Genomic DNA, 16,666 nt, shown 5'->3' with positions numbered 1-16,666 from the left:
TGGTGGATAAACCCAAGGTTATTGGTTGGGCACTGACCCACAGGGAATAGTGTGGTTGTCTGCTTGTGGTGTCATATATATATAGGTATTAGGCAGACTGTATATTAGCTCATTGGTCCTCAATGATGTGTTGTTGCAGTGTGTGGTCTTCAAATTCAGTAGTAAATAACTAGTATTGCCATCTACTGTACATTAGATGAAAAAAAGCCTTTTATCAGCCCAGAAGACAAATTTTCACCTATTAATTTGTTTGATGACCTGATGGACTTATGGTGATTATGATAATGTTAATGAGGATGATGACAATGGTGAAGAAAATGCTTATACACATCTGCTTTTTAATTTGAGCATGCACATATGTTTGTTTTAGCTTTGACATTGCGGCTATTTATCCCTAAGAACAGTGTACATATTTTATAGTAATAGATATTTATATATTAACAATGATTACTTCGGGCAACATTATCATTGTTGTATAACTTGCACTGTTCAAATGGTCTAAATGATCATCCATATATTGACAAATAGTGATTTGAGAGAGCGATATAGCACTGTTTCAGAACTCATATACTGTTGAAGTGCTCAGACACTGCATATTATTAGATGTGACACTTGCATGTTTTGAGCTTCTAGTAAGTAAAAACAGAAATGTTTACAAAATGAACCTCAAATCTAATTTAAGTCTTAGTATCCCATGAAAGAAAGGAGATTGAACATCCAAAAGGCTTTCTTTGTGTTGCCGTGGAAATTTCCATTCACAGCATTCCTAGCACTGGGCATGCAAGAGAGTTTTTATTTCAGGTACATGAGCAAAGGATTTTCTTTTTTTCTCTTTTTCTGACTTCCTGAGTCAAAATGAACTGCAGCTGTTTTACCAACAGCACTGCAGACCTCAGCTCAAATCTGTCAGGAAAATAATTTGGGGAACTATCACTGAACGTCTCACTTACTTAGCTCCTTAGCTTCGCTTAGCTCCGTCCCCTTTTCCTGCAGCCGCTGCTTTGGATGATTAGAGCCCATGGTGTTGGGTGAATGACTGCTGTGTTTCATTATCTGACCACTTTTTTGTCTAGACAGGATTTGCATATTTTCCTGGAGTTATCATGTGCACTGAAAGATTGCTCATCTGCATGCACACAGATGAGATTTTATCATTCACTGTTAACTATGATGATAAACTCAATTTACTGGCATTGCCAATATTTCTGGAGTTACTGGACAGGGCACTATATTTGGTGTGAATGGTCTGACTTAGCTGCCTAAAGTACACACTGATTTATTGAGCCTAGCAGAAAATCTATCATTAGGCTATTTTAACTCAGTGCCAGTTTTTTTCTGACCTGGTTGGCCCATAGATGCAGGATTTGCTCTTTATATTTGTATCTTAAAGACTGTGATACAGTTATCCACCTGGCCCTCTCTTGTTCTCTGTTAGTTTGGATCATATTAAAATGAATTTGCCTATGTGTTTGTAAGTGACAATATCATTGAACTTGTTTGGCATGAGTGGATGTTGAGTATTCATTAGTTCTCAGATTTGGTTTTCGTTCTCTCTGATATGACAACACTCATTCATATATTTTAAAAAGCTGTTTAAAAAAACAACAGTTTGAAGTACCCTTTTCACAAATCTGAAGACTCATGGGTTAATATATGAAGTGGAATTCTACAGGTACACACAGGCATGAAAAGAAAGACAAAGGCATGCTCCCTTGTATCACTGTATCACTCAGACCTGGGTCAAATATGTGTTTGTTTTGGATTCAGATGCTTTTCTATACTCTGTTGATCTTGCCTGGTGTAATTGGGCCTGCCAATATGACCAGAAGACGGGGTTTGCACTTTTTGAGAGTATTTCATTGGTTCCATTACACCAGACAAGTTCAGAAAAGCGTAGAAAAGTATTTGAATCCAAAACAAATATGTATTTGACCCAGGTCTACACTGTATACATTTTTCTAAGCTGATTAATGACCTTTATTCAGAATTTGTAATGCATATAAGGTTCTGTGTTCTTTTTATAGAATAAATTTAATTTGTCTTCATAACAGTGGCAATAATAATTTAATTGATCAATGCCATGTCATATTTTTCATTAATTATTAATTAATTTTGAAAGCTTGTCTTTGAGGATTACATACATGTGTGTCAGTACTGATCTGCATGCAGTCTGTAGGGAAGGAAAGTAAATGTTTGGAAGTCCAGCGCAGAACAACAAACAAATCCTTGAAGCATCCAGGTTCACCGTGGTGCTGAGCGGTATGTTAATCGTCAAGTGCATTCCTCTCTGGTCTGTGTACGAGTACCCCCCGTGTCTCTCCCCGTTTCGGAAAAGGGAGCAGGAGGGCATGGCGGCGCTCTTAATTAAAGCCAGAGAGGCCTGTTTACATTTCACGGTCGGGACGGAGCAACATGTGAAGGAGGCTGGGGGCCTCTGAAGGCTGCTCCAGGAGGACGAGCGAGGGCCCGCAGAGTAAACAGGGGCGGTGGGGCTTGTTTTTGTGTCCGGAGTCCCGCCGCACATGGGACCGGTGGCAGCTTTGTTGTGGGCGCCAGGTTGTTTTGCCAGATGTGTAAGTCCAGAGCGCATAGTCAGGCCCCCAAGAGCTTCCCCCTCTCTAAATTGAGCCCAAGGAGCTCTCTTGGGCCTGTGCCTGGTCCTGGCCTTTGACCATCTGATGCGGATATTAGGGCACAAATTGAGTGGAGAAGGAATACCGGACTCCTGCAGAAAAGATGGCGGTCTGTCCTTGCAGCAGTGTGAGCTGGAAAACTTTATTTGTTGAGCCTGACTGAATTATCATGGGATCTCTTCAGTTTGGCCTGGCCCATGGCCTGATGTCTTACCTCATGCTGAATTAGAGTGAAAGATATTTTAGGCTTGTAGGAGAGAAAGATGTCAATTCCATAGAGACAGTTGCATTTTGAACTGTGATAACTCAGCTGGAGTCAGTTGGTGTCTGTCTAACCATTCCTCTTACATTGGCAAGTATCAGGAGTTTTACTGACAAGTAATACCGCTCAAACAAAATACAAAATTCCAATTCTCTTACAGCTTAATATAATTGTAATTTTCTGAAATATTTCTGCGCTCCCATGGGTGGTAACAAAAACTTGTTTTATTTTTAAATACGTAAATATTCATTATCTTTGTTACAATCACGGTGCATGGGAAGACATGGTTCCTGTATACCCTGATCCCTGGGTTCAGCTGAAAATTAATCTCAGGGAACGTGCCATTTAATCAAAGAAAAACAAACATTCTCAGATTAATCTGCCTCTGTATTAGAAAAAAAAGTTTTTTCTGAAGACATAGTGTTATGACACAGGAAGTTCTGCTTACAGCCAATTAAAACATTTCTTGACCGAATGATGGAAACAATAGATTGCTTCCTATTAGATTTTGCATATCAGATGCAATATCTGGGTGCTTGTCAAGTCCTGTGAGTAATCGAGGACATAGATCCTCCCTACATCTGTCTGTCATGAGAACTTGATGAACCAGGTCCAACCTCTGACATTCAGTTATGGTTATTTAACTATCATGGCACTATTCTTAGCTTATCACTGATGTATTCTTTGATTCTGTATCTATTGGCTTGTTCTTACAGAATTGTATGTACCTTTCCATGAAGTCACTCTGGATCAAAACATTATTGAAATAAATAAATATTATACATAATAAACATCTGTAATTAAAACCGCTTTACCCATGACCTGTTCAGGTTGAAAATTTGGTGCATGCTGAGTGGGTGGAAAGTTTAGAACTCAGTTACAAAGTTAGCTCATTTACAAAGCAAAAATGTATTGTCATATCACGCCCCATTGTCTGGGGCTGTTTTTAATGGTTTTGGCTTAGCCCCTTAGTTCCAGTGAAGGCAAATCTTAGTGCTACAGCATACAAACACATTCACAGATGGTTTTGTGCTTCCCCAACGGTTTGGGGAAGGCTCTTTCCTGTTTTAGCATAACAATGTCCCCGGGCACACTGTGAGTTCCAAATAGAAATTATTTTGTTGAGAATAGTGTGGAAGAACTTGATTGGCCTATGCAGAGCCCTGACTTCAACCCCATCCAACACCTTTGTGATCAATTGGAAAGCTAGCTGACAGCCAGGCCTAATCACCCAATCAGTCCCAACCTCACTAATGCTCTTCTGGCTGAATGGAAGCAAATACCTGCAGCAATGCTCCAACATCTAGTATAAAGCCTTCCCAGGAGAGTGGAGGTTGTTATAACAGCAAAGGGTGGAACAACTCCATATTAATGCCCATAATTATGGATGAGATGTTGAATGTCAGGTGTCCACATACTTTTGGCCATGTAGTATATAACAAGAATATGTACAATAAATGCTTTCTAGAATCAAATGAATTGAGACCTTAGTGTATCTTCTTCTTCTACAATGTGTTTTGAGGATAGTCCGGCTCATGTGACTGAAAAGTGAAGAGATACAGTTTAAGTCACAGTAAAATAATCTCAAGAATACCAGTTAGCCACACCTTTACCTGCTTCTCTGCAGCCTTTTAACTTGAGCTTAAATTAGAGTTGATTGAATCCAACAAAAACATTTTCTACTTTTTTTTATTAGCCCCTTTTTTTGGTGGTTTTGATTGAATCCAGAAGTGAAATGGCTAGAAGCAAAACTGCTGAAAATTTACAGTTTTTCCAGTGTACTTCAGTGCTTTATATTTTGTGTTTCCCACTGTCCAATTTTAGCAGGAATGTTTAAAAACATTTTTAGGGATGTCTAAATCTGTCAAACAAGAAAACAGGAATGAAGAGGTGGACATGGAATTAAGTAATGTATTTGGCTTGCATTGAAATTCACTTTTAACATTTAAACATGCAATATAAACCCACAGCTCTTAGAAATCGTAGACTTCAGCTGATGCACCTGTATTATAAATATGCATGGGTTCCATCACTAACTGAGAGATTCATTGAATGTGTGGTCCAGTATGGATAATTAAACTAGCACAGGGACCATTAAAGACCATGGTCAGAAGACCTCTGAACACCTCTCACATGGCTAAGCTAACATAGCTGACTAAGCAGCGTGTGTTCTCCATTTTCTCTCCACTGTTGGGGTTATCATTGCCGAAACGTACGTGAGGTGCTCCAGATTGTGGGATGGGGTTGGAGGGCTTTTTGGGACCACAGAATAATACCATGTCATGTTTTCATTTTAACCACAAAGAACTGTCTTGGGACATTTTATATTCATATTGATGTGGGTGGTAGGTTTCTGTTTTGAATGCTATTTAAAAAATAAAAAAAAATAAAAAAAAGACTTTGTAGGGAAAGCATCTTCAAAAGAAAATTAAACTGCTGATGTTTGATTTTGGACAATTACAGGATACTCCATGGCCTTTATTCTCTGTGTAACAATTGGATGGATCTTCATCTTTTTCATGTACATAAACTTGAGTTAACCTTGAGAAGAGGCCCCAGTGGTCATAACTGCAGCCAAGTGAAGATTATGTTGCAGAAGCTATGTTTAACCTCAGCACACAGAGTGCTGAACCTTTCATAGACTATACTTGTGGAAAAGTGATTTATATAGGTTTCTGGCAGAATGGTGATGTTTGCCTTTTATGACTTCAGTCACAGCGGAATACTTTGTGATATGCATTATCACATATCACCACTGTATTACGTTCATGTCCCCCTGGGTTCAGGGCAAGTCCCCCTGCCTTTTTTTTCATAGCTTAGTGATTTTTTCTGTTGCATAAGTTTCATCTTATGCTGTCTTTATTTAATTTACATAATATTTTTCTAATGATCTCACTGCCGACAGATACTGTATGTCATTTGGGTAACACTTGAAGTGGTCTTCTGTAGTATTTAAAATACCTTAATATGTGCCTCATAAACACTGTCATAAGCACACATGGATATTATAACCAGCATGTACCAAATTACATGCTATTACATCATTAGTGTTACAATGCCTGTCATTATATGCTTCTTAACCTTATGTTATTGTTATCATCAGGTCATAGGTTTTATGTAGGCTTTTGTCAAGTTTCATAGTTTTTATAGGTTATAACCGTGCATGCAGTCCCATCTCAACTTAAGTGTTCCTGTCAGTTGTATGTAACCAGTGTAAATGTGGTTTGTTTGAAAGACTTTGATGACAGCTGAAGCAGTACAGCTAGTGGTACTTATTGGTTGTTGTTTTTTGTTTGTTTGCATTTTGCAGGAATTCAAGAGGGAACCCAGTGCACCAAGTGCAAGAATGACTGGGCATTGAAAGCAGCCATTGTACTGCTGTATGTTCTGTGTGCCTTGTTAACTATAGCAGTAGCCATTCTTGGATATAAAGGTAAGTACTATCTTGTTTGTTCCTTTTATAGTTATATATATATATATATATATATATATATATATATATATATATATATGTGTGTAGTAGAGTCATGGATATACTGTCCTCAAGAGTATGTCCCAGAATAATACTGAATTATCATATCTCAAAAGGTGTTCTTCTCTTAATTCTAGTTTCAAAGCAGACCTATTAGGAACTAGAAGAGTGCACACAGTAGAGTGCAGACCTCCGCCAGGCGTGTTAGCTTTGCTGATGCAATAATAGAGGCTACACAATCAATGCAACCAGACAAATACAATATTAAAGTTTTTACCATGTGCCACTGAAAATCCCAACAATGCCGATTCAGTGAAATAGTGCTAAAGGTGGTGACATGTTAGCTAATTTCATTCATATCAACCATGATGTGTTAGACAGAGCTAACATTGACATTATAGTCTGGCACTTTCGTTTCAAATCTGGACAGGAACAATTCCAAAAGACCGGCGATGTAAAATATTCATTTCAATGTGAAAATGCCAACAAAATAATAGCCACAGATTCAACCATTAACATACCCCGTTAGTTGGCGGATTATTTTGTTGGCATTTTAATGTTGAAATTGAAATTTTACATCGCTGGTCTTTCATTCCAGCAGTTGTTGATCACTTGCGGCCCCTACCGGCCGGTTAGGAGGAGTGAGTTAGCACTCAATGTATTTCAATGGACAATGATGGAAATTACTTCAAATGAAATACTTGTCGTTAACCGATTTACAAAAAATTTGAGAATTCAGGTCCTTGGGCTGCTGTGAGTGTGCACAACAAGTATTAGGCTGATCGGCCCAGTAGTATGCAAGATTAGTTGCAGACACAAACAAACAGACACACGCGACCAAACGCATAATCCCCTGCAGGCTCTCGCCTGGCGGAGATAATGAGACCTGTTGGGAATTTTACTATTGCATGGATTTTAGCTAATTGTAGGATAATAATGGAATGGTAATATTGATTTTATTTGTGTGAGTACCATGTTAAGACCAATACTTCTCGTTGAACGGGCATTTGTTCACTGTAGCAAAGAAGTCTAGTCTGTATGCCATTTAGTACAAGGTATGCTAAGCACAAATTAAGGAGCTTGGGTGGGCAAAAATAATGAGTGTCATTTCATCAGCACCTAATTGTTATGATGCAGTTTTCTCTGGGATCTTTGATGATACCTTGGAGAAAGAACTGCACATAACTGTTCTGCATAATTGAAAATGGACGGTCAAAGTTGATGTTAAATGCACAAATTATGTATTGAGTGACAGCATAAACCCCTCATTATAATAATGGTATAATGATAATGTTATGATAATAATTGTCTCCATGATGATGGGTTGGTTTGCCAGTGGATCGTACTGCAGGTTGGAAATTTGCTGAGGGTGAACACTTCGGGCGCAAGTTTCAGACTGCTAAAGTTGGATACACTCTCATTTTTAACGCCAGTCTTTTCTAAATTACTAGTCATTCACTGCCTAGCGAAATCAGCATGAGTAAAATCACAGTAAAAACAGATAAAACACAGATTCATGCTTACGGTGAACAGTTTTTTTTGTGTTTCATTTATGCAATTGTATATTTTCATGAACAAAACATTCATCATTTTGATAATACTGTATAACGGCTTAATAAAAATGTACAAACAGTACAGTTAATCCACAAATAGTTAGGATATCAAAGTGCCAGTAGTTCTGTAAGAATTTCCTTTCGACAGAATGTTCCACTGGATAGACTTTAGTGCATGTTTAGACTATATCCACATAACATATATCAGGCTGACTGTTGCCTAGAGTTCCTGGTAATGTTCTAGTGTCAAACCAGCTTGGTAATGTCACAGAGACAGGAAGTATTGCAAAATTCTGTTTTTCTAGTAACCATAATAAAATATTTGCTTTCTGTGCCTTCCTAACTTTCAAACATTTAACATAAATTTAAGCAAACAAGGATGAGTTTGGCAGTGCGGCTGATATTGTTGCTAGGAAGGTTTGTTTGGACTCTAATATCCTGCCAGGAAAAATGAACTGTTGTTTGTCCAACTCCATATCATAATGATGTCTGTTGGAGGTGTGTTTGCGTTTTTATTTTCCCCCTTTTTTAATATTGGTCCCAAAGAGTTGCACTAGCATTACATAAATGAAAATGAATAAAAATGTCTGTTTCTCGCTAATTAAGTGCGGTTAAAATTTTCTTTAAAAAAAGCCTGGAAACTCTGACCGGTCACACAGCTGTAAAATCGCGCACTTTAAAAAACAGGAACACGTTGCAGGTCTTGCCACGTTTCCCGAAGCTCGACTTCAGCAGAGTGTGTCAGTCCACTCTCCTCCTGTCCCTTTCATGTGCTGCCATTCCTTGACAGTATTAGCCCCCCTCGGTTACCGTCCCTCGGGCTCACTGTACACTTACCCCGCCACCCCGCCCTTCTACAGAAGCCCCTTTCCAGACTCCCACTTCCTGGAATGCACCCCCGGCTTGCTATGGAAACTTCCTGGTGCTCATCGTGCCCACTGATTTTATTATTTTTTTCAGTTCAGAGACTGAACCTGAAGTTTGGTTAGATGGACAATCCCAGAGTGTTCTTGTAGGATTCTATTAAACATTCCCATATGTCTCTTCGACTGTCAAAGTAATATCCTTGTGGTTTTTCCCCCTCTGCTTTTCAATGTCTTTTTTTTCCCTGCGTGACTCCTAATGACGTGCTTTTAAACTACACTATGGTGTTTTTCACAAGTTTTCAGGTTTAGTGCGTATGGTGTATAGAGCAATAGAGGTATATATACCCGTTCCGCTCTCTTCCTGTGCTCTTTCATACCACCCTAATTTCTACCAGATGAGGAGTGAACTAACAACAAGTCTTGCAGAACCCACTCTAACAGGGATTTTATGGGTTGGTAGCAATTTGCTGTCCTGGCAACCACAGGTCCAACCCACATGTGCAGATGTGGCCGTATGATTCTTGTCTGTAGAACGACTCGGTACTTATGTACATATACATTATGCACCAAGCGCAAAGTAACCACTGCAAATTCTACCTCAACCCCATCCACCCCCCCGCCCAATTCCCACCCCTGCCCCGTTACCTCCATGGCTTGCTACACACCATCCAATATTCTGCACTCGGGAATTCAGAGATTCCATAATATGATTCCAGATTTTTTTAGCTTGATTTATGCTTTATTTAGTTTCCATCAAAGTGAGAGTTGCCTTGAACATTGCTTTGACTAACGTGGTCCAAGGACACTGTGGTCTGCCTCCCCTTGCACACAGCTGTTGCTCCTGGCCTGTGCAGTTCCTGGACACAGAACAGGGGAGAAAGAGGGAAAGCCTCTGCTTCCCTGTTCAAAAACATCATTAATATGTGTCGGCATGGTAATCCAATCCGGTATAAATCACACGTCTCAGTATGTTCAAAAATACACAAAAGGTACTGAATGTTGTAGGAAATACACAAAGTATAACTGCTTATGCAACTTTGTATGCACTGTACTGAGGTTAGAGTGCAAAGCCTGCTCTTTTATTATATTTTTTTATGTATGTATGTATGCATGCATGTATGTATGTATGCATGTATGTATATATGTATATAGATTGGATGTGTACATAGTAACATGAATTAAAGTGACAATAATTTAGTGTAATATATGTAGAACATATTTGTGTATATGGCTACCTGTCTCTGGTGTATTCCTGCCTCTCGCCCAATGTATGGTAGGATAGGCTCCAGCACCCCATAATCCTGACCAGGATAAGCGGGTATCGATAATGGATGGAAGGATGGATATTTGTGTTTATTTAATTGTATTGCTTGCTGCATATGCTGGATTTTATAAGTGACTCATATATAGGTCTTTTAATGAAGCACCACCTCACATGAGCAATCATCAGTCCTGTAGCATTCATGTCATTTGTATTTTATTCATGTCTACCTTTTTCTCCACTCTAGCTGTTTACATGGGATTCTCTGTTAGATTATGACATATAAACAGTAGATGAGCAAAAATAAACAGTGGCACAAAAGCTGTGTGTGTCCAGAGAAATGCCACTCAAGCTGCACAGCTGTGGAGCAGCTGGCCAGGAGGAGGGGGAGGAGCCACCTGTCATAAAGTGAGCGGGAGGGGTTAAGTGCCAAAGTGTGTAAGAAGAGGCCAAGGATGTAACTTTGTGTGTGTGCGTGTATGTGTGTGTGTGTGTGTGTGTGTGTGTGTGTGTGTGTGTTTGTGTGGAGGTGAGTCATACGATGCGATGAGATCTCTTGAAAGGTGACTTGGTTTTGAGACATTTTTATATTGCGAATGTCTTGTGCTACAGAATCAGCCCCTGTCCCATTTCTGTCAGAGAGAATTGCTAAACAGCATTTATTTCAGATGAACTGTTCCTCGTGCATTCCTCAGAACTTTGATATGTCAGGGAAAATGGAGTAGACAGCTTTAGATACTTCCTATTTCCACAAATATAATGCTTCCCTAAATGCAGTTTCTCTTCCCATTGTTTAGTTACCCAATTCTCTTAACATTGGAACATCTGCGTGTTCTTGGTACGCTTTTAATTGTAAACATTTGTGACAACATTTACGAGATATGTTACTATTTCAAACAGTAGAACATACTCAGGATTTCAGACATTTCTAGAATTTTTGTGTTTGCTTTTCCGTTTCCTAATTGGTCCAAAGGAGATGAGGTGATACAGTAAATCCCTCAAACATGTGGCCTCCCTGACACTCAGACCCCAGCAGTTACAAAACCACTCATTTCAGTCCCCTCAGTCACATTATTAATATGCATTCATACAACATATTCTGCTTTTCTTCAAGCATGGACAGGATATTACGGCATGTTTCACCATTCCTTAAAAATCAATTTAATTATTTTGGGGCACACCCCTGGATCAAACGTCGAGGGCTTGAGTTTGGGGTAAAGTGAAATAAGGTGTCATTCCTTGAGCTGATTTTTTTTTTAAAAAGAAAAAAGAGATTAAAGAGTTATATAGGTACACTGGTAAGGTTTGGAGTCATACCATAGATTTACAGTGATAGAGTCATCTTGTATTGGCCACTCATTATCTTTCAAAAGAGGGATCGATGTAATGGTGTCATGATGGGTACCCTGCTCCAAGAGGGTAAAGCTGATAAAGCTACTTCGCTTCAGAGAAATTAAGATAAGCTCAAAGATCAGATACGTCAAGGCTAAAACACTACCGCCATTATTATTATTACGATCATCCGTTTTGAGCAATCAGCAGGCAGGCTGCATCTTACACTGGCCCCTTGGATAATTTCCTTAATCTGTTATCACAAGGCTCAAAGAGAAGGCCGAAGCAAATAAGCCATGTTTAAAAATAGTCCACTTACACAAGCCGTAATACCCGCGTGCATACTAAGAGAGGGTGGAAGTACTCAGATGGTTTTCTTGTTCACTCTCGGCTCCTTGACACTCGTCTACATGCCTTTGAAATGGATATGTGTGTTTTGTTTTTTTCCCGCTGCACAATATTGAGGTTTCTTTTGGTTCCACTGGCCCCGGCCTGGAATAATAACATCAAATCCCTTGCATGTTTTTCAAGTGTTTTGAATATCACAAAGGCCCATGCCACTGATACACTGATAAGCTAAGCACAGCTGCCACAGGAAGGAGAAATACATTTAAAATGTGTGTCAGTGCGGGGGGAAGGGCACCTCATAGCATCAGGAGCTGATCCTCCTTCTCTCTCCATATCCTGTACATGTCAGAATATCAGTGCTCTGTGTACTTTATTGGAGAGTTCATACCTAAATCCAGTTCTAAGTATGCTGACCTTCCAGCAAAAGTTTTGTTGGAATATGGAGATGGGGAGTCCCAAAGTCTGTGTGAAACTTTGCTCTTGTAGACACAGCACAGTGGTGTTTAATGGATGTTTTGGGGTTTATGGATATTCAGTTTCACCTTTTGTTTTCCTCTGGCCCAGACAGTTTGTTGTGCTATGGAGGATATCTAGGTTATTTACACTTCAGAAAACTCCAAAGCAGCTTGAAGAATTAGGTTTTGCCTCTAGAGGTTATACAGATGGATGTAACCCTATTATTCTTCAAAACTTATGTTGAATTTTTATTTTTGAGACCACTGCACCAAAATAAAAGGGTAACCGGCATGTTGTAGAAACAGATATTTATTCAAATAATTGTGAATAGACACTATAAAATGAATCTGACCATATATACAGCCTCTGGAATAAAAGTGTTGTACAAGCTGCTTTAGAGTTAACTGAAATTGTCTGGGCCAATTTAAACCAAACATTGAAACATTTGAAATATTGAAATATTTAAAAAAATATCCCTTTTACAGATTTTGAATTGCAATCACACTTGGGGCACACACACATGAGAAACACACATTTTAATGGTTTGAAATCATAAGTTACCACATACACACACACACACAAAAACACGCTCATCAGCAGCACTGTTATTTTTGGCTGAAAGGGCTCGGAGCCTTAACAAAAAGAGCGTTGTTGGGACCGGAGGGCGACGCGTTCATCAGCTTTCACACCCACTCTGTGGCGTCTGCCCACTGAACGTCTGTGAGCGCCAGTGGCCAGAATAAGCCTCTCCCCGCTGACTGGAACAATGAGCTGCATCACAGTGGTCCTACAGCCTCAGTAGCGAGGCCAGGAGCTGAGTCCACAAATCCCGCTAACCTGGCCTGGGCCAGCCACAGGACAACCTTCAGTATTAAAAAAGCTTTTACTTTCATACAGCTGACTTGATAGCATCCTGCCAGATTTTCAGAACGGGATCTTTCCTAGACTAAATACTGAGGAGGAACAATGGGATCTGTATTTTTGGAAAACCAGAATGGAAATATGGGCAGTTGTTGGTGAAGCCCATGGCAGAACTTACATGAGCTGTCATTTCGTGAGCAGAAATTATATTTTCTCACTGGAGTTGAGATCCAATTGTTTAATGGTGAAAATGTTCTGCTTGTAGTTTTGGTAAGACACAACAGTTGGTGTGTACTTGCTGAATCAGGCCTTCACTTCCTATAGGCGCACTGAATAACAACAACAAAAATAAATTACATGCAGTAAATTTGAAAGATTTGAAGCACCCACAACCTTCCATTATGTGCGAGCAAACAGTCATTCTTTGTGGTTCAAGAATGACTCATTGTTGATTTAGCCCTTGAAAAAAACATCTCTTATTTCTAGTTAGATTAATTTTAGTCCTTCTGCTATGGTAAGTTAATTACTGTTCCTCCTGTTTGTTTCATGTAATCAGAGAGCTCCTAACCCTCCTCTGCACATTGCCCGTATTGCAGAGCGTGCATTTGAAGTCACATAGTTTTCCATTTGTTTGCTTTTTTAATGATGTTGCACTTAACATTATAAACTCATCTGGATCCTGTCCTTAAAAACAGACAGACAATTACAGCATCATTCGGAGTATACATTTGCAGTGCAAAGAGAAGTATACCTAAACAAGCTCAAAAACGGGTCATTTTTTCAGTGACACTGTTCAGGTTTTTTGGGTTCGACCACCGGAAGAGTTGGTATTTGCAGTGCTATTGGTTGGTAGTAACAGGATGTGTTGTTGCTACAGTCTCACAAGAATGTTCTTTGAGTAACCATAGAGATAGATCACAGATGGGCAGAAACATGGCATCTTTCTGTATCTGAAAAATATTAAAGGATGCACCGGAGACTTCTTTTGACAAAATGAGGCACAGATCAATGGCAACCTCCAAAGGGATTGGGCGGGGGGGTGGGGTGGGGGGCGGGGGGGTGGTGGGTTTGAGGCACTGGGGGGTCAGGCACTGCAGTGCATATGTGACCAGCCAGAGAACCGTGGACACATTTAAGATGCTGGTCTATGATGGGGACCGGGACAGAGGTTCCCCAGAATCCCTAGCCACATTCCAGAGGAAATGAAGGACTCCGTCTTCGACGGGGGTGTGAAGACCCTCCCTGACACAGTGTCTGCCCATGTTGGGTTCCCTTTCATCTTTTTGTTTTATTTATTACCCAGGACCCCACTGGTTCACTTCCTGTCTCTCCGCATCCCTCGGCATGCCTCCCTCTGGCCTTTGTGCCCCCCTGTGTCTACCCAGAGGGACCTCGCCCCAGACGGCACGGCAGCCATGAATTAAATGGGTCATCAGGCTGACATATGTAGTGACAGAGCCAGTCCGATGGGCGCCCAAATTCGAACTGTTAGCATCACGCCTTCCTTCCTGCAAATGGCAGAGCGGGACCTTTTGTACTCCTGACCTTTGCACTCATGGGAGAGCTATATCATCCTGAGTGTGAAACGCCAGTCACAGAAGCCTCATCTCACTGCACACGCACTAGTCATCCTTAGTAAAAAAATCATTCAGTTCAGTTCAAAAGTTTACTGAACTCGTGTTCAGCAGTTGTCTACGATCATGAAAATGCACTTTTTTTGTATGTCGCTTTGGATAAAAGCGTCTGCCAAATGAATGTAATGTAATGTAATGTAAAAGCTTCATTGTCCACTTTGGTTCTTAAGAAAATGGCTCAAAGACATTACACAATGCACATCCAAATTCTGAAGATGATGTTGTAAACTTTCTGATACTTGAGTTCTTGCTTGTGTTTAAAGCTGGCACTACATTGGAGATAAGACCTTTTGAAACAAATTTTCTCACTAACTTGCCCCTGGAAACTTAAACTTCTGGCTTGATGGCAGCAGCTCAAATGAGCTACGTGTGTATAGGTAAAATCATCAAGTGTTATGTTTCATTTCAATTCTTTTTCTCCTTCTGACTTGTATTTTCCAGTTGTCCAAAGGGTAGAAACTGTGAGTGAGGGCATGGTGGACTATGGAGGCAAGATCTCAGCTGTGGAGACAGACTTAAAGAAGCTTGGTGAGTTTCGCTAGATGGCCAATCCAGTGCTGTAATGCTGTCCTGTGCTATGTGTCTTTAACTGCAGAACTTAATTAGATCTATTATCTTCTAAAATAAACCAAGAAGAACAGAGCCATGTCCTGTATGAAAATGTGATGCTGAATCAAATGAAATGGTAAATTGAATAGTAAATTTAAATGACACATCTTTATAAATGCTTGCACTGCCGTCAGCTAATGTACATGGTCGTACAAGATTTGTGACACATCAACATAGCAAACAGGACGGCTTGTATCTAATTATGGACAAGTGAATTTCCTAATTTAAAGTGTCCGTTCCTGCTATTATAGAATTGTAGGCATTTAATCCTCTCATAAATACATAGCCATTATGTGAATGTTTGCTTTTGTCTTCATCCTTCTGTCAAGATAATCAAGCTGGGGAGAAATCAGAGAATGCCACCACCGAGATGCAGGCCTTCAAGTCCAACATCCAGCTGATGCAGAAACAGCTGAGCGACATTGCTAATAAGGCCCACAGCAACAAGGTGGCCCTGGACAAGCTGCAGGATGCTGGAGAGAGCATGCAGAGCAGTCAGAGCACTCTGCAGGGTCTGTTGGACAATAACTCAGACATGATCCGCCGCGTCAACAGCACCCTGCTCAACTACAGTGGCTACATCAGCGGCCTGCAGGAGGACACGACGCGGCTGCAGGCCGACCTCCAGGGCCAGGTGAGGGACCAGAGCCAGACGCTGGTGAGCATCAACAGCCTTAACCTCACGCAGGCTCAGCAGAGGAGCCTCATCAGTGCCCTGCAGAAGTCTGTGGACGACACCAGCCAGGCCATCCAGAAGATCAAGAATGACTTCCAGAGCCTGCAGCAGACAGCGCGGCAGACGCGCACCGACGCCGACTGGTTGAAGGAGAAGGTGCAGAACCTTCAGGCCCTGGCAGCAAACAACTCCGCCCTGGCCAAGGCCAACAATGAGTCCCTGGAGGACATGAGCGCCCAACTGTCCAGCCTGAGCAGCCAGATCCAGAACACCTCGGTGCTGACGGAAGGGCATGACCAGAGCCTGCGGGAGCTGATGGACGCCCAGCGAGACCATGACAACGTCACCTCGGCCAAGTTCGACAGCTTTGAGCTGCGGCTGGATCACTCCGAGCAGGACATCGACCGCATCACGGGCAACATCAGCTTCACCACCCAGCTGCTGGGTGCCATCAACACCAACCTCAATGACTTGCGCACTTGCGCCGAGACTGTGGGCCGCCACTCCGACTACCTGCTCAACCTCAATAGCACTATGGTGGACGTGCGTGCGGATGCCAATCTCCTGCGCTCCCAGCAGGACGTCCTGGCTGCTCGGCTGGATAAGGAAGTTACCAGCCTGTCCATCGTCATGGAAGAGATGAAGTTGGTGGACAGCAAGCATTCACAGCTCATCACCAACTTCACCATCTTACAGGGTGCGC

At 41.0% G+C, this 16,666-nt stretch overlaps 1 protein-coding gene across 2 annotated transcripts in view; it reads left to right on the top strand.

Moving 5' to 3' along the window:
- colec12 (collectin sub-family member 12) overlaps positions 1 to 16,666 on the top strand; it is a 51,441-nt gene that overhangs the window by 31,092 nt on the left and 3,683 nt on the right. For both annotated transcript variants that reach the window (XM_035412538.1, XM_035412537.1), the window contains 3 exons: positions 6,206 to 6,328; positions 15,120 to 15,206; positions 15,617 to 16,660. In XM_035412538.1, the coding sequence (XP_035268429.1) occupies positions 6,206 to 6,328; positions 15,120 to 15,206; positions 15,617 to 16,660 (1,254 nt within the window). The remainder of the gene's footprint in view (positions 1 to 6,205; positions 6,329 to 15,119; positions 15,207 to 15,616; positions 16,661 to 16,666) is intronic.

The sequence above is a fragment of the Anguilla anguilla genome, chromosome 4 (assembly GCF_013347855.1).
Source record: "Anguilla anguilla isolate fAngAng1 chromosome 4, fAngAng1.pri, whole genome shotgun sequence".
NCBI classification, from domain to species: domain Eukaryota; kingdom Metazoa; phylum Chordata; class Actinopteri; order Anguilliformes; family Anguillidae; genus Anguilla; species Anguilla anguilla.
The sequence above is the reverse complement of the archived record's forward strand: the minus strand, read 5'-3'. Positions and strand labels throughout refer to the sequence as shown.